This window comes from Phyllostomus hastatus, unplaced genomic scaffold (assembly GCF_019186645.2).
Source record: "Phyllostomus hastatus isolate PE091 unplaced genomic scaffold, TTU_PhHast_1.1 phas_scaffold_93, whole genome shotgun sequence".
Lineage (NCBI taxonomy): Eukaryota > Metazoa > Chordata > Mammalia > Chiroptera > Phyllostomidae > Phyllostomus > Phyllostomus hastatus.
Window position 1 is genome coordinate 22037129 of NW_025334042.1, and position 25724 is coordinate 22062852.

The window sequence follows — 25724 nt, forward strand, 5'->3', positions numbered from 1 at the left end:
TATGAGGATTGATTTACCTACTCCGTCTTGACAAGAAGCAAGAAATTTCAGTCATACAAAAAAGCAGAACAGTACAATGACTACGTCCATTGCCGAGCTGTAACCAGTATAACTCAGGACCATTCATTTCCTCTGTACCCTCCACTCTTTTTTTATCCTTACCCGTGGACATGCTTAGAGAGAGGACAAGGGAGGGAGAGAGAGGAAAAGAAACATAAATGAGTTGCTTCTTGTGTGTGCCCTAACTGGGCACCAAACCCACAGCCCAGGCATGTGCTGTGACTGGGAATCAAACCCATAACCTTTTGGTTTATGGGACAATGCTCCAACCAACAGAGACACACTCACCGCAGCTTTACCCCCCACTCTTTGCAGACACCCAGCTGCATTATTTTGAGACAAATCTCAGCGTATCAATGCATCTATAAATAATTCAGTATGCATCTCTGAAAGATAACTTTCATTTTATTATTATTTTTTAAATTCTCACCGAGGACATTTTTTTCATCGCTTTTAGAGAGAGAGCAAGGGAGGGGAAGACAGAGAGAGAAAATATATCGATGTGAGAGAAACATGGATCAGTTGGCTTCTCGTATGTACCCCAACTGGAGATCAAACCCACAAACCAGGTAAGTGCCCTGATCAGGAATTGAACCAGCAATCCTTTGGTCTACGGGATTGTGATGCTCCAGCCAACTGATCCATACCAGCCAGGCCTCTAAAAGATAACTTCTAAAGAACGTAACCAAGATAACATTATTAACATTATGCATTAGCGTGTCTCTTTAAATCACCTCTGTAGTCAGTGCCTGTGTTAGGTATCTGTTGCTGTGTAACTTGGTGGTTTTAGAAAACAATGAACATGTGTTGTGGCTCACAGTTTCTACGGGCCCGGAAATGGGGAGCATTTTAGCTAGGCTGTCCTGCTCAGTGTCTCACAAGACTGCAGTCACCTGAAAGCTTGATCTACTTTCCAGGCGGCTCATTTTACCTTGGCTGGCAAGTCCGTGCTGGCTTTTGGGGAGTGGGGGCCTTGAGTCCTCTCGGCAAGCACTCTCCACAGGGCACCTGAAGGGCTTCGGAGCTGGTGCCTGGTTCCCCCAGAGCAAGTGAACCAAAAAGCCAAGGAGGAAGCTACAATGCCCTTTTCATGACTGACCTGGCTTCATAAATGACACCCAGTATTTATTCCCTCAGTGCTACATACCAGCCTGCTTCACTGTGAGAGGGTGCGAATGCCAGGGGGCCTGAGCCTTCAGGGCCTGTGCTGCAGAATGCTCACCACAGGTTCAAATGGCTCCAGATATCCCTCTCCCGCTCCCTCTCTGTTTATTTGAATCAGGATCCAAACAAGGTCTGCATCACTGCATTTTGTTGATACAGCTCACTCCTAAGTCTGAAACTCGGGATTCCCTTCCCTCTTTTAATTTTGTTCTTATTTCTTTGTCCCTCCCCCACTTTTTTTTTTTTTTAAGAAATCAAGTTGTTTGTCCTTAAGAGTTTTACTGGATTTCGCTGTTTGCATCCTCGTGATGTGATTTAACATTGTCTTTCAGTTCCTGTCCTTCCCGTAAACTGGTCCTTAGATCCACAACTTAAAGCATCATCGGTGGGGTTTGTGTCCATCAGCGGGCACACGTCCGGGTGCCTCTATTACTACAATGTTGGTGGTTATTGATCATCATCACCTACCTTCATTATGTCATCCAAGGTTTACAGAATAGTTTCTTCATCTATCAGCTGGACTGTTTCTATAGAAACTCACCTACTTTTCGATTGCCTGAAGTACAGTTAACACAGAAAAGGAAGGCTAGATGCTGACTTCCCTTTATTGACAAATATTCAGAAGTGACCAGTTATAATATCCTTCAGAGGTGACTGGTAAGATATTTTTAAAATATCATCATGAATTTAAAAATATTTGATTTCAACCCACTGCTCTTAGAACTCTTAGTGCTGAAAACCCCATCTCAAGCCAGTGGGAGCCTCGTTCGGCCAGCCTCTGAGTCCTTGTGGATTAGCTAGTCCGCTCTGACAGCTTCTTTCCGGAGTCAGAGGTTCCAGGTTCATCTTGTACGTTTCCTGTGCCGACCTTTAAGCACCATTTATCCAAGGAGCTGTGGTTCCTTTCAGTGGGTAATGAGACAGACCACAACTTGGGCATTAAGAGTATAATTGCCTTCCAACTGGCTCCTTTCCCAGGTTACTCTCCGGTCACCTGATGCGAAGGGCTGCTCTGACCACTCCTTGCCCAATGCCCTTCTGTGCGGTTTCCCTGAGGACAAAGCCAGCACCTCAGCGTGGAACACAGGCTCAGCTTGTTTTTATTGAGCTTCACAGCTGTTTGTCTTTTTTTTATATATATATCAATTTGAAGGCAAGACCCTCCGTCAGCAACAAGATTGCAACTCACTTTGTTGTGACACTTGCTTTACTGCGGCCGTCTGGGAAGAAAGCCCTCAGTGTCCCTGACTGTGGCTGTGGGGGCCCTCAGCTCACCCCTCCCTCCCATTTCCTACCCGTCTTCTCAAATCTGACAACCCATCAAAACCTTTTTTTTGCCACCCTAGCACCCTCTGAACCATGCTGCTGTGCCTTTTCTCATACCGATTCTTTGGCTTGGAAATACCCATTCAACTGTTTTGCTTTGACTCAGTCTTTGAGACTGAGCCCTACTTAGCTCAGCTGTCGTCTCCAAAACTCTTTTCCCTGAACCACCAGATCAGGCTAAATGTCTTGCACGGGTGTCTCTCGGCCCACTGTGCTTACCCACGTAAGCACGCAGCACCTTCCTGTAGCTCTCCTGCCCTTGGCTGTGAGTGATTAAGGTGCCTGTCTTCGTCCGCAGCGTGGAGATGCCCCATCTGATAACCTGCCGAGGCAGGACTCTCTCTTCGCCCAACATAAGAGGTCCTTCCACTTGGACACCAATGCTTCCTCATTCTAGCTCAGGCCTACAGGTCTGCTCCACCTGGAGTTTTGTTAATCCCTTCTGCTTAATTTGCAATTGGTGGGCTCGCTGGGGGAAAAAACACTAAAAGGTTGCAGATTGGTGGTGGGGATATTCTACCCAAACAGCTCACACTTCCCTCTCCACGCGGGCCAGAACTGGAGCCAAAACGAAGCGCAGGATGGCACCCACCTCAGTGTCACCCAAGTGATGGGCTGGAGCTCGAGACAGGGTGCCTGGGTTCTTTCCAGACAGCAGGCAGCTGTCTCTGTCTGCTGATGCGACTCTGGAAGCCACTGACCCTGTGTAGTAAGTAAATACCACCTTCTTAGGCTGCTGGGACTATTAAAACCCGTAAAGCACTTTGTGTAGTGCCTGGTATGTTGTGAGCACTACGTTGTACCTTTGTGTCTTACCCCTCACCTCAAATAGAAGGTAGTACAAGGCTAAAATTGGGTTTTAAAGAACCTGAGACTGACGTTTTTCAGGCAGCAGGAGAGGAGAGTGAGAAAAGATGCTTCATGCACACCTTCTAAGTTGGGGAAAGTGGCGATCCTTAGCTGGGATGGGGGTATGCAGAGTTTAAAGAGGTTGTCAACTCGAAGTAACCTAGGTGAACCAGTCAGGTAACAGGCAACGGTCAAACCCTAATAGGAAGCCCTGTGGCCACAATGAGTATGACAAGCAGAGGGCAATTGTGCCAAAACAGAAGAGCCAGGTGGCAACCCAAACTCTGGTTAACAATCTCACACATAAACAAGGCAAGGATGCTCTTCGCAGATGACTCCTACCACCTAGAACAGAGCCTGGCCACACCGGGGTCCCAAAGTACTCCCAAATGAGTGGATTACGCCTTTTTTCCATTGTACACCCCCAGACTCCTGAGCCTGCCTATAAACTGGAACCAAGTACACGCACTGTTGCCACAACCCACCTACAATAAAGGCTGGGAAAGGGGAGGACCAGAAAAAGGCTCAGGCCATGTATCGGACAGAAAAAAATCCCCATCCTCTGCGGCGAGCTGGGGCCACAGAGCGAGTGCCCACTACGAGCGGGGTGCTCGCTTCCTTCTGCTCACACCCAGAGCGAAGAGCCTCGTCTCACCCGGCTCCCGCTACGAAGTCCCTCAAACCCCACCATGTCCGGCCACGGCCCTGAATTTAAAATACGTTCACACCAGGAAAGGTTAAGGAATTTTCTTTATTTATTTATTATTTTTTTTTTTACAAATTAAGACTATGTAGATTTCATATATTTCTGATCAAAAACACCTTTTTCTTCACAGTATGTTAGAGAATGCAGCCTGAGCTGAAAAGCAAGGAACTAGAAAAGAAAGTGATAATTAAGTGGTTACTGTTTTAAAAACTTGTTAGACATTTTCTTTAAAAGTAGTTTTTTATGTATCATCATTCTTGGCACTGTTTCTAAAGAAAAACTCCTTTAACCCAAGCAAAAAAAAGCACAAGAGGTGGAGTTTGGCTTCAAGAGATATAACTTGGATTCGCAGGCCTAGCAAAGTATCAGCGAACGTATGGAGTTGTAAGGGGGGGGGGGGGGACGGACATTAATGGGAAGGAAGTCCTAGTAAGTTTTCAAGCCAGACACTGGAGGCAGCAGCTCAGAGGGCAGCATCCTGTGTGGAAGCGAGTCATCCAGGGTGGCACGTCACTCGGGAAACACAACCTGGGAACAAATCTTTTCACGGGGCGGTGTGCTACAAATGAGCAGTCACCGGGCCAAATCGTGTGCTGCGTGTGATCAGAGCTAAAAAATGGTGTCCTATGGGCAGTAAGCTTTCCAGGGCTCAGCTCCCCTTTCACTCCAGCCCTGTGAGTAGCCAGAGCCACAAGTGCTCCCAAGCACCACCCATCTGTGCCAGCTGACTGTGCAGGCCACAGAGGAGCTGGTGGTCTCCACTGGCACTGCCCTCCCTCCATTTACAACCACAAAGCTGCAGGGAACTCGGTATCTTGCAGGCTTGGTCACCTGGGCCCTGCCAGGAAGGCTGCAGAACTACAGAGAACAGGTGTAGAGCCAAAACTAAAATGCATGTGTAAAATATTTATTTCCTACCCCAAGTTTCTGGCTTGACAGTAACTATTATCAGGAGGGACATTACCAGAGGGGAGGGAACAAAAATGCATCAAAGGATGGGGGTGAATGCTGCCTCCCCAGCCATCACGGCCTGTTCCGTTGATCCGAACAAAGAACCACGCAGTAGAGATTTTGTCCCAACAAGTTTGTCTGGCAGGATTAGTTACAATTACCCCCCAGAGGCTCAGCCATTCTCTTCCCCTGATCTTCCTCTCCTGAGACCTTTAATCAGAGCCACCTCGTGGGGGCCGCTCAGTAACTAAGGTGATAACCAGTAAAAAAAAATAAAGACCAGGGGAAATCTGGGAATTCTAGGCTCTACCTTGCCATACAACATCAGCCTTTTTTTTTTAAGTGCGGCAAGAATTAGTCTTCCCTTTGGGCTGAAACACTCCCACCCCAGGAATGGAAGGCAGGCAGATTCCCTGAGGGTCAGACACAAGATAGGGGAGAGAACACATACAAATCCACATTCCTTTGGTGATGGCAAGGCAGAAAGTGTTTGCCAGACTAGCAGCCACTTGGGCAGCTCAGAAGCAAAGAATCCACCAGAGGAGGCTCTTCACTTTCTTTGTAGGGCTTGACGGCTCAAACATGCTGAGCCTGAGTAACAACAGGACCAGCAAACTTCTTTCCCAAGGAAAACACTGCCGCCCGTGCTACAGGAACTGTGCACCCACCAAACAGTGCTGAGGAAGGGCCGAGGGGCCTCCACCCAGCAGTTCAGATCCACCTGGTACGGCTCAGTCAGGAAGCAGCCTCCTGGAGTCGTCTCCCTCCGCGGTTTCACTCCTCATCACGATGGACTTGGCTGCCTCAGTGGAGGAAGAAGCTAGGGCTGGGGGCGACAGAAAAGGAATTGGGGAAGAACTCCAGGAATATGAAGCCAAACTCCAAACTATGTTCTGCTAATCAGTTTTTTGATCAAAAAATTCAAAATAGAGAAAACCACAAGGTACAAAAGCTTTTCTGATGCTTTTCATTATCAGAGATCACGCCACATGTGATGTGTGCAGAGGAAACAAGGGGTGGAGGGAGAGGAAGCCAAACTGGGAAAAAAGCTGGATGGTCGTTTCACTTCTTCTCTTTCTTCTGGTCCTGGAAATGGAGAAAAATGACCCAATTAATTTTTGGCATCAGACATTCAACTAAAACTCAAGTGAGCCAACACCTGGTTGCCTTTCATTAGGGGCTGGAAGGGATCAGGACAGTAAAAGGGAGTGAGAAACGCTCCTCTCGTGCAGCAGGGACTGAATCTTCCACTCCCCCCGCGGGGGGGCCCCCAAGTTGCTGACAGACTTGAGAGAACAAACTTCAAGCGACTGCTCCACCCCCACTCCAAGAGCACCCAGGTGGGCTGCCCGACCACTCTCGGCTCCTCACAACCACTGCAGCTCAGCCACTGAAAGCTCCTGCCTGGCAGTCTACCCTAAAACAACTAAACAAAAGGTCAAGACCAAGGCCAAGACCACTAACTTCCCATCAGGCCTCAGAAGGAAGCATAACTGCACATAGACCAACATCCAGAAACATTCCAGCCTAGGGGTACCCTTCGGTCAATCTTAGGTGGAAGCCCAGTGTATCTAACAAGTGAAAGCTGAGTTGCTTTCACTGAAACTGGGGCACCTGTTTGGTGCTCAGTCTAGTCGTGGCACAGACCAGAGAGCCACCAAACCTGCTCAGTCACGGGCTCCTACCACCACTGCACTGAGTCTCGCTCCATAGTAAGGACTGTAAGAAAAGCTGGTCGGGTCATCTGCTCCCCTGCTGCGGGGTGGACTAAGTGTACACTCACTATATATACAGAAGGCTCCTTTGGGGGGAAAAAAAAAAGTAAGACCAACAATTGGGCCCTGCCTGGTGTGGCTCAGTGGATTCAGTGCCAGCCTGTGAACCAAAGGGTCACTGGTTCGATTCCCAGTCAGGGCACATGCCAGGGTTGCAGTCCAGGTCCCCAGTAGGGGGTGCTCAAGAGGCAACCACACACTGATGTTTCTTTCTCCCTCCCTTCCCCTCTCTAAAAAGAAATAAAATCTTAAAAAAAAAAAAAGCCCAACAAATGGATAAATTGGTTTACTATTGAAATAATTTACAAAAGTTTGTTGCCAATATTATACAACTCCAGTGTATCCTTTTCTGAATCATAACTATCTTTATAGCCTTTAAATTCTTCATATAGCAGACTGTTTGCTGCCCCTGAAGTCTTCCCTTTGATACTCATCTTCGGGATTAGTTTAAAAGAAAAAGGAGGGGGGGCCTGCTTTTACTTGTTCCTTTTTCTCCATCAGCTAAAGACCTCTGGTCACTACTTCTTACTCAATGCTGCACACCCCCCGGCACCTACACAGCGTGCAGCGAGTCTTTGGATTTGAAGTATACAAGGGGATGAGTTCAGGAGCCACTCTCCCATCTTTGGGCAGTGGGCCGACTAACCTTCTCATTCAAAGCCAGGATCATCATGAGTTTTCTGAAGAGAGTGACAAAGTCCAAGAAGAGGTCAATGCAGTGCCTGGAAGAGAAGCAGGTTACAGACGGCCCTTCCTCCTCTCCACACAGAGAAGCAAACCGGAAAGCTCCCACCCCCTGAACTGGCTTCACAACACTCCACCACCAACTGAGGAAGTAAAATTGTGTCGGAAATCCCTTCAACTCAATGAAACCATGTATCGGGTGGGCCAAAAAGTCCGTTACATTTTTTCCATAAAAACAAAAGACACATTTTTCATTTTTAACAACTTTATTGATTTGGATGTTTTGAGTGGGTCAGCTATCTCCTGCTACTGGCTTCTAGTGGGCAGAGGCCAGGGGTGCTGAAAACATCTTCCAATGCATAAGACGGCCCCACAGCAAAGAGTGATTTAGCCAAAATGTGGATAGTACCAAGAAATGTCGCAAACCACTTTTGACATGTTCGATCATTTTTACCTTTCTTGAAATAATAAAGCATAATACACTAGAAATGCTGCATATTTTCTTCCATCTTCAATATTAAAATAGCTGTGCAAAAATTCACCAATTTTGATTTTTTTTAATGCACACTGACATGAGAGCTGTCACAATACAATCTAACAAAACTGTTTCAAATGAAAAGACAACTAAGCACTACCAGAGTCATTGTACGAAAAAACTGAACGAACTTTTTGGCCAACCCACAGCACAGAGAAAAGAGAAACTGGGCTTGAGGTTCTGCAGGGGCCCAGCTGTGAACCCTGCCTGAACCGCCTGCCACTGACTGAGAGGGTTTCAGCATGAAAAGACTCCTACATTTGAAAACTCGTATATATATCTTCTCATTGTTAAAGACTTAGAGAATACAAAGGTATGAAGAATAAGAGGTGAAAAGTCCTTTTCCTTCTCCTCTGCCTACAGGTAACCATTATGAAAAGTATGGATACCGTGTTTCGCTGTGTACAATATACACTTTTTTGCCCAAACTCTTAAGGGAAAATATGGATGCGCATTATACATGGGTAGTACCTGAAATACCTTATACTTGTTCTTGTGTTTTGTAACTATTTGTTACATAAAATTTCTTGTGACGTAAAATGTTAAAAAATAAGTGCTAAAATTCCTTTATAATACAAAAAACAAATATCTAAATATAAACAAATAATTGAATTAAAAAATTTAAACAAAATATTTTCTTCCTGAAAGTTCAGGCCAAAAACGTGGGTGCACATTATACACAGGAGCACATTATACATGGTAAAATATGGTATCTAAATATGTATTAATAGTTCCATTTTTATTATTTTTTTTATTATTATTTTTTTTAGATTTTATTTGTTTATTTTTAGAAAGGGAAGGGAGGGAGATAGAGAGAGAGAGAGAGAGACATCAATGTGCGGTTGCTGGGGGTTCTGGCCTGCAACCCAGGAATGTACCCTGGCTGGGAATCGAACCTGGGACACTTTGGTTCCCAGCCCGCGCTCAATCCACTGAGCTACGCCAGCCAGGAATAGTTCCATTTTTAAAAATCTGAAGTTTTCACCCTGGCTGGTGTAGCTCAGTGGATTGAATGCTGGCCTGTGAACTGAAAGGTCAGTGGTTCAATTCCCAAAGCACATGTCTGGGTTGCGGGCCAGGTCCCCAGTTTGGGGTGTGCGAGGGGCAAGCGATCCATGCATTTCAAGCACTTCAGTGTTTCTCTCCTTATCTTTCTCCCTCCCTTCCCCTCTCTATAAATAAACAAATAAAATCTTTCTTTTTTTAACTTGTTTTTCAGGAATTGAGAGAAACCATGCTATTTGGTGCTTAGTTCTAAAACCATTATCCTCCCACACCCCCACCCTGAAGCCTGAACATGTTAAGTCCAGCTAGCGCTACCTGAGCTACTCTTATCCCTACCAACGTGGAGAGAAAGGTGGGCCAGGCAACGGACTGTGTCTCAGCTTCAGAAAAGAGCAGCAGAACAGAGTAATAAGCCTCTCTCTTCATTCTTGTTAAAGACCCATTTTCACACTCACCAGATATAGTCCTTATCTCCATTTTCAGCCTTTTCAATAATGAGTTGAGTATCAAAAAGGACAAAGCCACACATGACCAGCAGCCCCAAGTACAGGTTTGCCTAACAAAAGAACGAGATGAGGTCACCATATGCACACAGCGTAGAGAAGAAAGCCGCACTTCTCTCTGGCTCTTGGCCACTGGAAAGTACATCAAATGCTAACCCCACTGACACTAACATTCATGGGAACTGAAGCCTATGGTGACGATCGCCTTACCTCTCTCAGGACAGTTCTGCACTTTTTTTTTTTTTGGTTATTGAAAGAGATTCAATCATTTTAACAAGGAGCTGCTGCTGGACTGGCCTTAGAAAAATGATCTCTGGGCAAACCATCTTTTCCTTTAGTCTGAACTTTTATCCGCAGAAGGCTCCATCCTAGGGGGATTAGTGGGGAGGCTTCAAGAGCACTGCCCAACAAAGGTAAGCATCCTGGAGGATTCTTGGTCTATCTTGCTTCAGGGTTAAGCAAGAAAAGGAAGTGTGAGGCCAAGGGCCACTGGAAAGTTATATGCAAAGTCTCACCTGGAGAAGCCAAATGGATCCAAAGAACAGATTCCCCAGGGAAGACAAAAGCATCAGGCTCATGGCTGACATCAAGGTACCTGTAACAGGTGACAAAAAACGATCTTGAGAGAAGCCAAAGTAAAATAAAACAACCCTGCTACAGCCATTCCTTGTGTCCGCCCCAAAAGGCAGGCTTTCTACTTCAACCCCATAGCCACAAGCAGTTGGGGTGAGGGGAAACAGTCCTAGTGAGAATCCCAGCTACAGTGGAGACCCTCTCCAGGTTTTCCAGGCCACACTTACCTCCCAAAAAGAGGTAACTACGGCGCCTGGCATAGAGCGCACTGAGGGTGAAGCAGGTGAAGATCATCGCTGTGCCAATGAAGGCCGTGGGGAGGATGCTGTTACGGAAAAGACGGTTAGACTGAGGGCCTCAGCAACACAGTCTGTGTTCAGAAGGTACATTCGTAAAGGTAGAGGGACTTCAGACACTACCGAAATAGTTACCTGGGGTTGACGTCAATGCACAACTCCAGAGCAGGGCCCAGGCCAACTCCTGGAAAACAAAGAGCCCCAGAACACGTTACTACCACAACTCGCGGAGAGAACCTGCGTCCGAAAGCTGACCATTAATAGCACAGGTATGCTCCTGCTCCTAGAAACAAATGTGTGGACTAAAGTAAGTAAACCTCTCTCCCCATTCTCCTTGTTTTCAACAAAACTTCAACTAAGTTATTTATTTATACAGAGCTGCAAAATCGTCCTGTCAGCTGAACATCACTGACAACCTCCAGAAGGACAAATGACATAGGCATGCCAAACAGTTTGAGCTAAACCATTCCTCTGAGGACTGATGCAATGTGGGCCAGACCAGGCACGAGACCAGAAACAAGGGTTAAGAGTGAAGCAGAGCCTTGTGGCCGGCAATCTCTGAGTCTTGCAGGACTGACTGCAGCAGAGCAGAAGCCAGACCAGTTCCGCAGGTGGTCTGTGCCAGCGGCAGGCCACGGCAACCTGTTCCGGCTCCAGCACTTCCTCCACTCTGGTTACTCTCCTTTCTCCTTTGGACTCCACCCCGTAATGGTTTTGGAAACTAGGTTTGCTGATCTAAAAATCTTAATCTCTAAATCCCCACCCTTCTTCAATCTCTTCAACATGGTGTAGATTAGACTCACTCAGATTGAGCTGTACTAAATCAAATGTTGCTTGGTAAGTATTTTTACTGTGTAACTTTAGTCTGGTTTCCTTTAATGACAATTCTAGAAGTGCTTAAATAAAACTTTATTTTTTTGTTGACACTATTACAGATGCCCTCATATTCTCCCCACCGTTGCCCCCCCCCCGACTGGCCGTCGCCACACTGTTGTCTGTGTGTACGTATCATGCACAAATGATTTTTTGCTGATCCCCTCACCTCCTTTCATCTGGCTCCCTCTCCCCCGAGAGCTGTCGATCTGTTCCACATATCCATATCTGTTTCTATTCTGTTCATTAGATCCCACATATAAGTGAGATGATATAGTATTCGTGTTTCTCTGACTGATTTATTTCCCTTAGCACAATAACTTCTAGGCCCACCCATGCTGTCGCAAAAGGTTAAGATATCCTCCTTTTTTCACGGTCACCCAGCAGTCCACTGTGTAAATGTACCACAGCTTTCTTATCTACTCATCTACTGATGGGAACTTGGGCTGCTTCCAGGTCTTGGATATTGTAGACACTGTTGTACAAGTGCTGTGCTTTTCATTCTTTACTTGATAATCAGCAAAAGGCCCTGTGTGATGCATTTCAATGTATGGCTTTAATTAATTGCCTGTAGGGTTCAGAATGGGTGGATGCTTCTCCAATACTTGCCAGTGTGAGTCCAACTAAGTCAGGTTCTTAGGCCTTGTTTAGTCTCATGTCTACCAGTAACAAGTTATGCTACCTAAGCTCTTAAACCTCATTCATTCAAGCACACGAATGCTTATTTTTGGATACAAAAGTAATCACCAGTCACAAAGAGCTTATCCTCTATGTGGGGAAACAAGATGCACCTACACGAAGTAAGAAAGCAGTATAAGGCAAAACACATTCAAATATAAAGTTGGGTGATAAGTGTATCAGTTGGGGTAAATCAGATTAAATACGAATCTCAGAACCTACTCTGAAGTGATAATAAAGAAATAGTCTCCACCCCCCGGCCCCCCAAATTAGACCCAATTCCTTAACACACCTGTAAGGAAAGCAAATCCAACAAGAAGCCCCAGTCTCTTCTGCTCGGTCTCGCGGCTGTGAGGTGTGGCCATCAGCCAGATCATCAATCCCAGGGAGCCCAGGGCAGACAGCAGGCCAGCCTGTCAGATCCAGAATCAGAGCTGAAGTATCAAATTTATCTTGCAGGAGACTTCATTAGAATCAAACAGTCATCTGAACTGCCTAGTACTTGCTTCTAACCTGGAGGCAATGGAAAATGCAGTGTGGGCTGAAGAGAGAAGCCAGAAGCCCTGAAGGACAGGGTCAGGGCCACGGTAGACGCCGAAGGCTGTTCTGGCCTGGGCGGTCCATGAACCACAACTACCCTAGTCAAACTATGGGTCTCGCCCAAGAAATAGCCAAAAATGAACCACAGGGACAAGTGCTGAAAATATATTCCAACTGGTAGAACAAGTAGAAACGACCCCTCTGTGATCACTTTTAAATATATGCAAATACATATACATATACAGAGAAAAAAGACTGAGAGAGGGTGTTAAGAATGAAATGTTTATGTCCTCCATCCCAAATTCCTGTTTAAATCCTACCCCCCCACCCAATATGATGGTATTCAGAAGCAGGGTCTTCGGAAGGTGATTAGGTCATAAGGGCGGAGCCTTCAGGAAGGGGCTCTTATAAAAAGGGAACCCTGAGAGCTCCCTCGTCCCTTCCACCATGTGAGGACACAGCAAGAAAATGGCTGTTTACGAAACATGAAGTGGACCCTTGCCACATGACAAATCTCCTGGCACTTTGATCTTAGACTTCCTAGCTTCCAAAACTGTAAGAACAGTTTGCTGTTACCCTGACCGGTGTGGTTCAGTTGGTTGGGCTTCATTCCACAAAGCAAAGGGGTCATGGGTTCAATTCTCAGTCAGGGCACACGCCTGGGCTGGGGGTTCAATTCTTGGTTGGGGTGCATACAAGAGGCACCTGATTGACGTTTCTCTCTCACATCAATGTTTCTCTCCCTCTTGCTCCCTCCCTTTCCTTCTCTCTAAAATATAAATAAGTAGTTATCTTTTTAAAAAATAACAACTTTTTGTTATTTAAGCCAGTGGTCCCCAACCTTTTTGGCACCAGGGACCAGTTTCGTGGAAGATGGGGGTGAGGGGGGCTCAGGTGAACCACTGTGGATTGACGGGGGTAGCGGGGTGACAGGAGGCAAAGCTCAGCAAGCCCAGGGGTTGGGGACCGCTGGTTTAAGCCACCCAGTCTATGGTATTGTTTTATAGCAGCCTGAATGGACTGAGACAGAGGATTATTATCAAAACGCATGTAGTTATTTCTGGGTAATAGGATTACAGAGTTTTATATCTATTTATCATTAGTCTGTTATCTGAATTCTCTACAATGAACAGGCCTCAGTTTTGTAAGAAAAAAGTCTTTTCTTATAAAGCGTTGGGAAAAAGCTATAGGCATTTAAAAAGAAAGAAACCCTTCAGGACATATACACAAAGTTCCTTCCGCCCTTTAAAGGTATACAGTCCATTCTTGTGGGACATCAGTGATTAGGTTGTCATAAACCCCCCGCCACATTTTCATCAACTGACCAATACAAAACCTTCGCTATATTTGTCAATTAATTAACAGTGAGCTCGCAGCCACAGCACTGTAACTCACGCCAGAACAAAGTGTATCTAACATACAGTCTCTCCATAAGGCACATTAGTCTTCTCACAATTAGGAACACTAAGAACACTTGAGCACTATACTTGGAGCTATTTTAAACAGCAAAATTATCAACAAAAATGCAAAAAAATGCAGCACTACATGGACCGTAAAAAGGACTACTATTTACAGCTTAAGAACTTGAAATGCGGCCGTGGGTTGTCTGGTTCAACCTCAGCTGGAACACGGTGTGATGGGCACTCACATTTGTCTGCTGCTCCGGGTACAACTGTGAATGTCTGTGAAAGTACTGATCTCAGAGCCACAAACAGATCTTCGCGAGCAGGTATATTCACAAATACGAAATCCATGAATAATGAGGTCGGCTTTATTTTACATTACTTAAAAGGGCCACTCTTGCCTAAAAGGTAGAGTATGTTTTCATCTAAATTCAAGGGATCACCCTGGCTGGTGTGGCTCAGTGGACTGAGCACCAGACTGCGAACCAAAAGGTCACCAGTTCCATTCCCAGTCAGGGCACATGCCTGGGTTGTGGGCCGGGTCCCCAACTAGTGGTGTGTGAGAGGCAACTGATCTGACCAGTGTATCTCTCTCAACACATTGATGTTTCTCTCCCTCTCTCTAAAAGCAAGTCTTAAATTCAAGGGATCAAAGTCCTATCCTTTGAGTATCTAGAGTAATTTTTCACACAATCCCTGAAAGGAAATGCCTGGGCACAAGGACAGTTGTTCGCAGCGCCAATGCCAACACAGGCACACCTTGGTACTTACCCTGAAAAGGACGCTCTACTAGGGACCAGTCTTGGCCAGTGAGAACTTCAAACTTAACTGATTACTCCTCAACTGTCCCTTCTATTCCTACTGATGAAACCCAAACTCTCCCTCCACACAGGAAATTGAGTTATTAAAGGGGTTTTCACTCAACCATGCCGATGTAAGTGTACCAGAGAACCAAACGGGTCAAATCCTTAAAGGCCCCAACCCAGCCCCTCCTGATAATTAATCACAGTGTTTTGTATCCGTGTAGTGGAATCATTCCTGTACATGTACAGCCATTCACACAAAAAAAGAGAAGCAGGAGGAAAAGAGAAAAAGGTTACTGTGGAGAACACCAGCACGCACGTTAGGCCTCTGCTCAGTGGGTGGGGTCTTGCACAACAGACACATCCTCCAGTGTCAGGGTTAAGAATTCCAAAGCTGAACATCGAGAAAGGGTAGAGTCGCCAGAAAAGTTAAAGGGCTCTACATGTCCTCAATATTTATTGGCTGGCTTTGGCTGAGTTCAGATACCAAACTTCTAAATAGGATTAGGGAGACAGATGTATAGGCTTGTACCACCCTGCTGAGCTAGTCTCTTCCAATTACATATTGTACAACAGCAACCAGGAGAAAAAAATGCTCTTACCTGAATGAAATGAGTGACCACATGGACAAAGGCCCCTGCGGCTGCCACAAACATACACAGGGCAAAGCTGGCATAGACCTTCTTCAGGTGCTGCTGTGTCGAGGGGGTTCTGGGAAAGAATGTGAGTAACAGCCATCACTCCGGGGCCAATCCAACCTCATCTCTAAGCTAAGAATCATTTCCGTCTCTTCTCCTTCCCAGGGGATATGTGAAAGTCATGTTACAATTTAAAAAGGAATGTTTTGAACATAGGTTAACACAGAATATTAAATGCTGGGGAAGAGCCTGAAATCCGTAATTATGAACAATCAGCACCGAAACTAGAGTAATGAAATGGCTTTCCAGTGATCACACAGCAGTCCTTAGAATCTGGTGCTTATCATACCCTCAGAACTCTAGCAAAGTCAATGTCAGTCGATGGACACAAAATTTAATAAACCAGGAAAAGAAAACCAGACGTGAAAGGAAGAGCAGTAAGAAACTGTGGTCAAGGTCAACACACTTACATATGGGAAAATTTTAAGAGCACGTCAAAGTTGATCTTCCGATCAAAAATGTTCATGATGCCAGAGTCTGTGGGACACGGCCTCCGCACTGTGGAATAAAGAGTAAAAAGAAGAAAGGTTATCTTAAAGGTACAAATACAGACAAAATAACAAACAACTTTCTTATAAAAAAAATACAAGTTTGGAAAACAAAGTATTTACAATCCCACTGTTCTAACACAACCATTTTTATTTTTATATATTTCCTTTTAGAATACACTTGTAATCATAATCAACCAATTTAAAGGGGATGGAAGAAATGACCCATCTTCCTCTCCTACAAGGTATTTCATTACTGGAATTTAATTTCTATTCTTTCAGGAGGCAATTTGCCCCTTTAAAAGACTGTTTTCTGCCCTGGCTGGTGTAGCTCAATGGATTGAGTGCTGGCCTGCAAACCAAAGGGTCCTGGTTTGATTCCCAGTCAGGGCAGATGCCTGGGTTGCAGGCCAGGTCCCCAGTAGAAGGTGCTCAAGAGGCAACCACACACAGCTCTTCTCTCTCCTTCTCTCTCCCTTCCCCTGTCTAAAAATAAATAAAATCTTTAAAAATAAAATAAAAGACCACTTTCTTTGAGAAATTCTCAATTAGCAATCTAGTTAAAGGAACCCAGTCACTGAAACAGAAAGATTTTATGTTACTGTCTCAAGATGCTACAGAACTCCCTCAGCAACGGTACAGAACTTCAAAGACTAAAAAGAAAAAAGAAAAACTATAAAGGTCTACACTAAGACTTACATTTTAAAAACATACATGTAGAAGCTTTCTACCAAATGCATTTTAGAACTGAACTACAAAGAGATTCATAATTTTAAAAAGAGGAAAGTTCCTACCTCCATGAAAAAGAAAATTGTGCTAAAAGACATTTTTTAACATAATTTCAGAACCCTTCCTGCAAAAGACTTGGTGTAGTACACAGAATTCCTGTATACCCATCACCACGAGACTAAATTACTATTTCACCTTATTTGCTTTATCCTTTCTCTACATATAGCAAATGTGTAGACTTTTTTTGCCATGTAGATACAATGCCCCTTACCTATGAATACTTTAGTGTGTATATCCTAAAAATGATGATCAAAATCAGGAAATTAACAATGATACAATTCTATCATCCGATGTACAGATCTTACTCAGATCTTGCCAACAGTCCCAAAGGGCATTAAAACAACAACAACAACAACAACAACAAACCCAAAAACTAAACTATACCCAGATCACATTACACATCAATACCATCAAGTCAGGCTCTTAAGTTTTGCTCCCTCCCCTACCTCACATGCAATCCTAAACAAACATACTCAATCTACAGAACTAAACATCTAATCAAGCTCTTTCACCTTTGCTAGACATAAATCTTCCAGATTCTTGTTAGACTCACAAGGCCCGATCCTTTTCACATTTACCAAAAAAGGGAGCGGAGGAGGGGACTAAAACTACTCACAGCCATTCTCATCAGGACTTAACCTAATACTCAGCAAAACTCATCTGGGCAAGCAAACCAATTTCCTGAGGCATCCTGGGCCAGTGGAAAGATACCATGCTTAGAGTTCAAAATTTTACCACTTGTTTCCTGAGGCTCTCTCACAAATGAAACAATTAAAACGTCCAGCTTGCTTTCTGATTTCCTCTTTCCTTTCCCACCATTCCCACTCACCTTAATTCTTTTGTTAGTTCTGTTCTTAAGAACAGATATGGTAAGAAGAGGCAGAACCTACTAAAGCTGATGCTCTCTTCTCTAAGTCTCAGGGCTCCAGGTCCTCTTGACCTAGATGGTGCAATTATTGCAGGCTGTTGCGCTGCCAGCCACAGCCTTCCACAACCATGATGAGTACATCCTCCAGAGAGCACGCTTACAGGATGGCAGAATCCAGCACCTGCAAAGTGTCTTTAAGGCTTCCATTAACGCCCCTAATGACATCCCTAGACAGAACTTGCAACAGTACTGAAGCAACCTTTAGAGCCAAGTTTCTCTGAAGTATTCATAACAACCTGAAGTATCTCTTGCTTCCAATTTCAAGAGTTAAAAAAGGAGGGGGTGGGAGTAAATACTCAGATACCTAGGGGACTGTTAGTCAGAAAGGGGCAACACTCTGTAACCAGACCCCACCAAGCGGAAACAGGAGGGGAGAAAGGCAGCAACCTCTCTGTCCCAGGTCCCTCTTTTGCATTCCCTGGGGGGTAATGACTGTGCCTTTCCGGGGCTCTTACAACAGCTGATGGAAAAACCATCAAAGGTTGTGTGAGGGAAAGGAGGGAGGTGTCGAACAGGAATTTCTCCATGATTTAATAGTGGCTTGTAGTTTAAAACCATAAAAAATAAAACCAGTTTCCCAACATTACTACCTATTTTAACATTTAAGTGAAAAATATACCTACCGCCCTGGCCAGGTACCTCAGTTGGTTAGAGCGTCATCCCGGTACCCAGGGTTGCAGACCCCATACCAGAACCAACCAATGAATGAATAAGTGGAATGTTGTTTTCTCTCTCTAAAATCAGTCAATAATTTTTTTAAAATTAATGTAACTACCAAAATTTCTAGATGTAAAGATATAACAGCAATTTTCATAACTTTAAGGGAGAAGAAGAATGCAATACAGTTTACAGATTTAAGATGTCATGATGTACATATCACATCTTTTCTGAAATGTTAAAGTATGAGGGGGAAAAGTTAGTTTTAGAATCAAGGAAATATGATAATTTGCTCTAGATCTGTACCAAACAGATAAGAACGAAGGTGCAGATAAGTAATGAGTTAAAAAAAGTGTTCTTACCAAAAGTACTCTCAGTCTCAGCAAGTTTTAAATAAACCATTAACCAAATAGCTCAGCTAACATCCAGAGGGGACCCCCCCAGTTAATGAAAATCTTTGTTTTAAAAAGAGTATATTAAAATGGTAAATATTAAAATTACATTGGGTACTTTACCACAATTAAAAAAATGTATGTTACTTGTTGCTCTGAAGTGCTTTACTGCAGCAGTCCCAACACACATCAAAGCCCATTACAAAATACACCAGCACTGGTCTGCCTTACCCTGAATCTCAACTGGTACAGAAGTCTAGAAATTCTATATTCAACTAATTGTAAAACAGGGAGGTGGGATTTTTCACACAGAACACAATGAGGACAGTGCCTTCTGGACTCCTGGGAAATCTGCCCGTACTGCATTTGTAAACGACAGGTAAATGTTCAGGTATTAACCATAGCCAAATTCTGTTAATTTGGTCCAGAGCCTCATTTTAAGCCTTCATCCTCAGGAGAGCAGGAATCCCCAAACCTTTCAGAATCTGTCCAAATTTGTCATGCATATACTGCTAAAGCTGTTGGAAGTGTCACCATTCTGTGGTTCCCCAGGTCAGCTGCTTCTGCCAGAGCCAACCCAAAAAACAAAAAACCAAAGGACTTCTCCCTTCAAAACCCGTGCTACTTAACACAGCTTTAATCAAGAAATGAAACACAAATGGAAGACATATGTACAGGTAGCCAAAGTGTGTATTCACCAACCAAAATACGACATTAATTGAAGTGAAAACTAAGGCAAAGGTCAGCAGTCACCTAGATGTCCCTCAGGGACAGGAAGTCATGCTCATCAGCCTTTCTCAGAAGATACAATTTTGATAAATATCAGACCCAGCTGACATGGTCTACTAAACCCTGAAGGAAGGATATAAAAGATAGGTCTTTCATTAATAATTCTACCCTATTGCCATTCCGAGCATTAACAACTATGTATGAGGAAACATATTATCTATGTCTAAGGTCTTCTTAAATCCATTGGTTCTAGGTATCTTCCTTACCTTTGTCCTAAAATGAAAAGATTATTGTAAAGGGCCAGGACTTACATTACAAACATTCCCTGCTATCTTATTGCAATACCTATTAAGTACAGTGCTTATGAATCATGGTCAAAAGCTACGCAGAACGGCCCTGACCGATGTGCCTCAGTTTGTTGGGCGCTGTCCCGCAAAGTGAAAGGTCACAGTTCAATTTCCAGTCAGGGCACATGCCTGGGTTCTGGGCCTGCTACCCTGATCAGGGCACAGAGGAGAGGCAACCAATCGATGCTTCTCTTTCATATCAATGTTTGTTTCTCTTCTTCTCTTTCTCCCTCCCTTTCCCTTTCTCTGAGAGTAAATAAATAAGATCTTTTAAAAGTTTAAAAAGAAAGCTGTGCAAAACAGAAACAATCATGCATTTAAAAACAAACAAAAAAACCTTGCCTTTGAAAAAAGCCTGCTGGCTGCTGGAGCCAGGAGAGCAGCTGCCTAAAGCACATACAATTGGACATTATACCAGCAAGTCAAAGAAGCACTGCTCACACTTCTAATTAAACATTTAGTTTGTGAACTGAGGTTCTTCATTCCTGTCGTAGTAATTTGACCATCTTGAATTCTGATCCCTCACATCTGGAAGGGACCAAATTGATACTTAAGAGAAAAAAGAAATCCCACGTGTTTTGTTTTGTTTTGTTTTTTTTAAAGGAGGCGGCAGGAGCATTTGTAATTTTTCAGTTCCTCCTACTGAATAGTTTTCAGAATTTATACAGCCATATCCTTAAGCATAGTAATTAAAAGCAAAACCTGCTGCACTCGAATCTGACCATTACTTCCTTAGCTGTATGACATGCAAAAAATTTCTGGCACTTAGCCTCATTGTGCTTCAGTTACCTCATTTGTAAAGAGTAAATATACAGGGTCCAGCAGAAGTCACACCTGCTTGAGTGTGGTTGGTAGGGTAATAATATGGGTGTAACAATTTACAGTTTTAATTTGAACTTTTCACCTAAAATGTCATATGGTATGCTTGAGTGTGTTATAGTTATATTATAGAATTACATGCTTATGATTTTGTAATTTAAAAAAGGGGTGTTATTTGTGCCGGACCCTGTATATTACCTACTCCACAGGGTTGAGGATTAAGTGAGATAACTCAAATAGAGTGCTTGGAATAGTGGTTCATACATAACACTGACTCAGTATGTTAACCATTACTGTTACTAAAGAAAATACAACGGAACCTCAGTTCTTGAAAATTCATTCTGGAAAACTGTCCGAGAAGTGACTTGTTTGAAAACTGAATCTCTTAAAGAAAGATTTTATTTATTTATTTTTTAGAGAGAGGGGAAGGGAGGGCGAAAGAAAAGGAGAGAAACGTCCATTGTGGTTGCCTCTCGCACACCCGCTACTGGGGACCTGGCTCACAACCCAGGCACATGCCCTGACTGGGAATCAACGTGTGCCCTTTGGTTCGCAGGCTAGTGCTCAGTCCACTAGGCCACACCAGCCAGGGCCAAATCTCCTTTTTTTGGTCACCTGAGAGACACATGACTAATCATACAGGTGTCAGCAATAAAAGGGCTGTCGGGTAGAGAATCAAGACCCGAAGTTGTTAGACAACCAAGACATTTTTTCCATGAATAACTTGGTCAAGGACCAAAACGTTCAAGAACTGAGATTTGACTCTACTATTACTCTCAAGTCCTTGGTGTATGCTTATCCCTTTTTAAAGTATAGTTTTAGAAGGCATTTATCACAGGCCTAATTTACATATACCCTGTAAATTACTTTAAAAAATATTATTCACCATTAACTCACAGCTAGCTATATATCCTGAAATCTTAACATTTACCTAAATGAGAAATAAATTAAATGGGGGGGGGGTAAGAAAGTTATAAACTAGAATTTAAAGAAACTTGACAAATCTTATCACTAGTTAAAAATGACTTTTCTTTAAATGCCATGCCTCTCTTCTGGGACATTTATACTGTACTTCCTGTCCCACACAGGCACAAGTGTTTTGAGACAGCCTAACAACTAAGCGATAATCTGATGTGATAGAGCTTTTGATGAAGTAAATGGTTGTTACTTTAATGCTTTGACCATTCAAAGTTGGTCTATCCAACCCCAGCTGATGTGGCTCAGTGGACTGAGTGATGGCCTGTGAACCAAAGGGTTGCTGGTTCGATTCCCAGTCAGGGCACATGCCTGGGTTTTGGGCCAGATCCTCAGTAGGGGTCATGTGATAGGCAACCACACATTGATGTTTCTCTCCCTCTCTTTCTCCCACCCTTCCCCTCTTTCTAAAAATAAACAGAATCTAAAAAAAAAAAGTTGATCTATTTGCTTTGAGAAATTCCTCTTCAACTAGGACTAGACTTTGATTACTGTAGATCTTAACCATATATATCTCAGCTGCCAGCCCCCCCAACCTCACCCAATTTGGGCCAAAATCCCTGGATTAGCTAATACTAAATCCTGTCTCTCTAGGGCACTGCCTCAGAACCATACCAGTACCTGGAGATGAAATGCCTATTGCCTTCAATATATTATTTTTTTGTACCAAAATTTTTTTTAAAGATTTTATTTACTTATTTTTAGAGAGAGGGGAAGGGAAGGAGAAAGAGAAGGAGAGAAATATCAGTGTGTGGTTGCCTCTTGCACACCCCCCACTGGGAACCTGGCCTGCAACCCAGGCATGTGCCCTGACTGGGAATCAAACCGGCGACCCTTTGGTTCACAGCCTGCATTCAGTCCACTGAGCTACACCAGCCAGGGCTGTACCAAATTTTGACACTACTAAATCTCCCTCTCTATGACCACAACTGTTGACAGACTCTGAATCATAAGAAGGCCCCAATGTCCTAAATACATAATCATCTTCCAGTATAAACTAGTAATCCCTCCCCAGTTAACACCATATTTAGCCCAAATGAAAACAGGCATAGATTGGGACAAACTGCACATCCACACAATCCTCACCCCTGAAGCTCTTTTTTCAATTGTTTTAGATTCCAGTTAATTGTAAGAAAACTTCTCGCACACATTTGGCTTTAAGCACATTCAGAGCAGAGCTTGCATATGAATCAGCCTGCAAGCCCCCACACTTCAAGGCACAACCAAGAGTCTCCATAGCAAATACAAGATCCTATTATCTATCTGATCAAGAATGTTACAACTTCAGGGGGAGGAGGGTATAAGGGGACTAAATGGTAAAAGGAAAAAAATACAATAAAGATTAAATTAAAAAAAAAAAAACTTTATAACCTCAAATCAACATTCCCCAGCTTGCTGAGAGGGAGACCTGTTGAGCGGTCAACTTAAGTGTTCCTAACAGCCAGCCTAACCTCCAGGTTTGAATAATGTCTTTGGAAAACAAAAATGTGCATAAAAACCATTCCATGAAATCTGATTAGAAGCTCTGGGGAAACAAAACACAGTTGAGTGGAAGACATTTCCACCAGCTTCTACAACCAAGTCAAAGTAGCAAAGGATAATTTAGAAGATTGAGCATCGAGGGAATATTCAGTGTCTTCCCAGGAGAGATTAATGCTCTTGTGGTAGTTTATGAAATAAAGTGAAACTCTTCGGGCCAGCAATACCATCTCCTATAATACCACTGACTGCATTTATATAAAATTTTACAACTTTCATATACAGTGTTTTATATATATTATCCCCTTTGATCTTCACACCAATAGATGAGGGAAGAGCAAGTCCCACTTTAAAGATTAAAAAAAGAAAGTTAAAAAAGGCAGTGTAATAGTGGCACAAGCACTGGATTTAAGTCACAAGTCCTGCTATTTTCTAACACATAACTTTGGGAAAAGTCATTTTACCTATGGTCCTCTAGGCTTCCTCACCTGCAAGATAAGGATAACTAACACCTGCTCTCTATCAAGCTTATTGAATGCCAATAAGAACCTGTGTGAAATAATTCTAAAGTGAAAAAATGGACATTGGTATCAACTAGACCAACATCACATGTCAAAAATATGGAAACAGCAGAGCCAGAACCAGGTTATGAGTCTTCTGACCTCTGAAGTGTGGCGATACCCTTTCTACTAGTACACCCTACAGTAGAAAAGCAAGTTTTCATCAAGGCAGTTCCAGCCATAGATCAAGGGAAATCTTCTTTTAAATTAACATATGCTGATTCCTATTACACGTTCTGTATTTTTTAGCATTTCTACAATAAGCATGAACTATATCCTAACAGGAAAAACTATTCAAATGCTGGCTATGTGGGTTAATTTGATCTTTCCTATTACTTAGGAGCAAGGCTTCAGTCAGATCAATAGTAGAGAAGGAAAGAAAGTGGGTACTAAGTCCTGTTTCCACAACAAGATGAATAATTTAAGAAGGAAACTCTGAATCTAAATTACGAATTGCATTTCTCAGGAATTCAACTATTCTGTCCCCCTGATGGAAAACTGCAGAATCTAAACTTCAACATAGTAATATTCAACAGAGGAATACGAAAACATCAAAGAGAGTAAATCTAATTATTACAGAAATAAGTGTGTTCACAGAAGCCATAAGAAATGTGGTGGTGCGACTAGAAAAACCCGTCTTGAACTGACTTCTTAAACTGCACATTCTTCCAAAAGATAAAATAGAAATAAATAAGTAACTAGAAAAGCCTATTCTCCATTAACCTTTAACCTTAAAAAATCTTTGTGTTTCAGGCACAGTCAGCTCTTCTACTGGGTTACACATTCATAAGTTAACTATTGTTAAAACAGAGTCTCAAGTTCAGAGAGGTTTTTGCCCTTGTTTGGGATGGGCAACGCAACCCGGGCTGGCACGGGATAGCAATTCCACACTTAATACACAAAAATACCACAGCCTAATTATCACAGCTCCAGCAAGCAGGCTCCAGAAAAAACACAACGCCTAACACCACCGCCTTTCCCAATCGGACTTTGAAAAAGTCGCCCACAAAGCTCAGGGCTAAATAAAACCAAGCCACCTCACCTGTCCGAAGGTAAACCAATCAGACCAGAGCGGGCTGCCCTGTAGGGCTGGATAGCCAAGCCAAGCCCGATCTCTCCACACCTCCCGCTTCTGCTGTTGGCTTGCACGTAACTAAGGAGCTTCGCGTGTCACAGAGCGTGACATCACCCGCCCCGCCGTGACAGGGCAGCCTGCCCGACCAGGCCCTTCTCGAGGGCCTCAGGCGCTCACCCAGGGGCCCGGAGGTGGAGCAGTGATCGGTCGGGTCCAGCAGGGGTGACCACAAACCCGGGAGGTTTCGCTTTCATTCCCTTCGGAAGGAAGGGGTGGAGGACGTGCCCTAAATTCCAAATGGGCCTGGGCAAGGGGCCCCAGCGTCTGTTCTCAGCGGAGCGAGGGGGACGCAGACTGGGAGTAAGGGGGGGAAGAGGCTAAAAAGGGTCTTCGCTAGCGCTCCCGCGAAGAGTGGACACCTGAACGCTCCACAAAACCTAGCTGACTTCCTCCCCCCTCCCCCCCCCACGCGCATAGCTGCGCGTGCGCTGTAGCAGTTTCCCGTTTCCCCTCTCCACCCAGCCCTCTGGAGTCCAGTCGCTGAGGGTCTTTTCCCACGAGCTCCAGTCTGTCCGAAAACGGAGACTACTCCCATCCTCGTTCATACAATAAGTAATAACCCCTGTTTCGTTCTCCACTGCCGGCTTGCGCAATCCCAGTTTCACACGTACCTTCTCACCCGCCTCTCTGGAGCCCACAAAGCTCTTTAAACACCGGATATGCTTCTGACTCGCCCAAGGGCCGCTTCAGACTCTTTATCCTGAGTCCGCCCCTCCAAGGAAGCCCCGCCCCCGATCATTTTCAGGCCAGTCCTCATTGGCCATTGGCTGCATGTCTGCCCTTCCTTTGACTAAACATGCATAAACTCGGGCAGCTCACTTCAGAGCCATTCGCTAACGTCTTTGTCAATCAAGTCCCTGGCCAACAACCGGCGTCGTAGAAAAGGTCTCCGCGTTCTTCACCTATAGTAAGGAAGAATTGCTGTCCAAAGCTGGCTGTAGTGAAGGAAGTGGAGAAGGGCAGGCCCTACCCAAGACACAGGCTTGGCCAAATAATGGAACCCC

The 25724-nt window shown here is 44.1% G+C and overlaps 1 protein-coding gene across 1 annotated transcript; it reads right to left on the minus strand.

Moving 5' to 3' along the window:
• Positions 1-4131: 4131 nt before the first annotated feature.
• TMBIM6 (transmembrane BAX inhibitor motif containing 6) lies at positions 4132-25440 on the minus strand. Its single transcript, XM_045829452.1, has 10 exons — positions 25332-25440; positions 15833-15920; positions 15327-15435; positions 12271-12391; positions 10563-10611; positions 10359-10456; positions 10074-10153; positions 9511-9611; positions 7478-7553; positions 4132-6142 (listed from the first exon to the last, which is right to left on the minus strand). The coding sequence occupies exons 2-10, from the start codon at positions 15886-15888 to the stop codon at positions 6119-6121; spliced, it is 714 nt and encodes a 237-aa protein (XP_045685408.1). The 5' UTR covers positions 15889-15920; positions 25332-25440; the 3' UTR covers positions 4132-6118.
• Positions 25441-25724: the final 284 nt, after the last annotated feature.

Coding starts and splice junctions, on each gene's coding strand:
- TMBIM6 (XM_045829452.1), bottom strand. CDS start 15,888: ATGAACATTTTTGATCGGAAGATCAACTTTGACGTGCTCTTAAAATTT. Junction 12,392..15,326: donor TGGTCACTCATTTCATTCAG/GTAAGAGCATTT, acceptor TGGATCTGACAG/GCTGGCCTGCTGTCTGCCCT. Junction 10,612..12,270: donor TGGATTTGCTTTCCTTACAG/GTGTGTTAAGGA, acceptor TTTGTTTTCCAG/GAGTTGGCCTGGGCCCTGCT.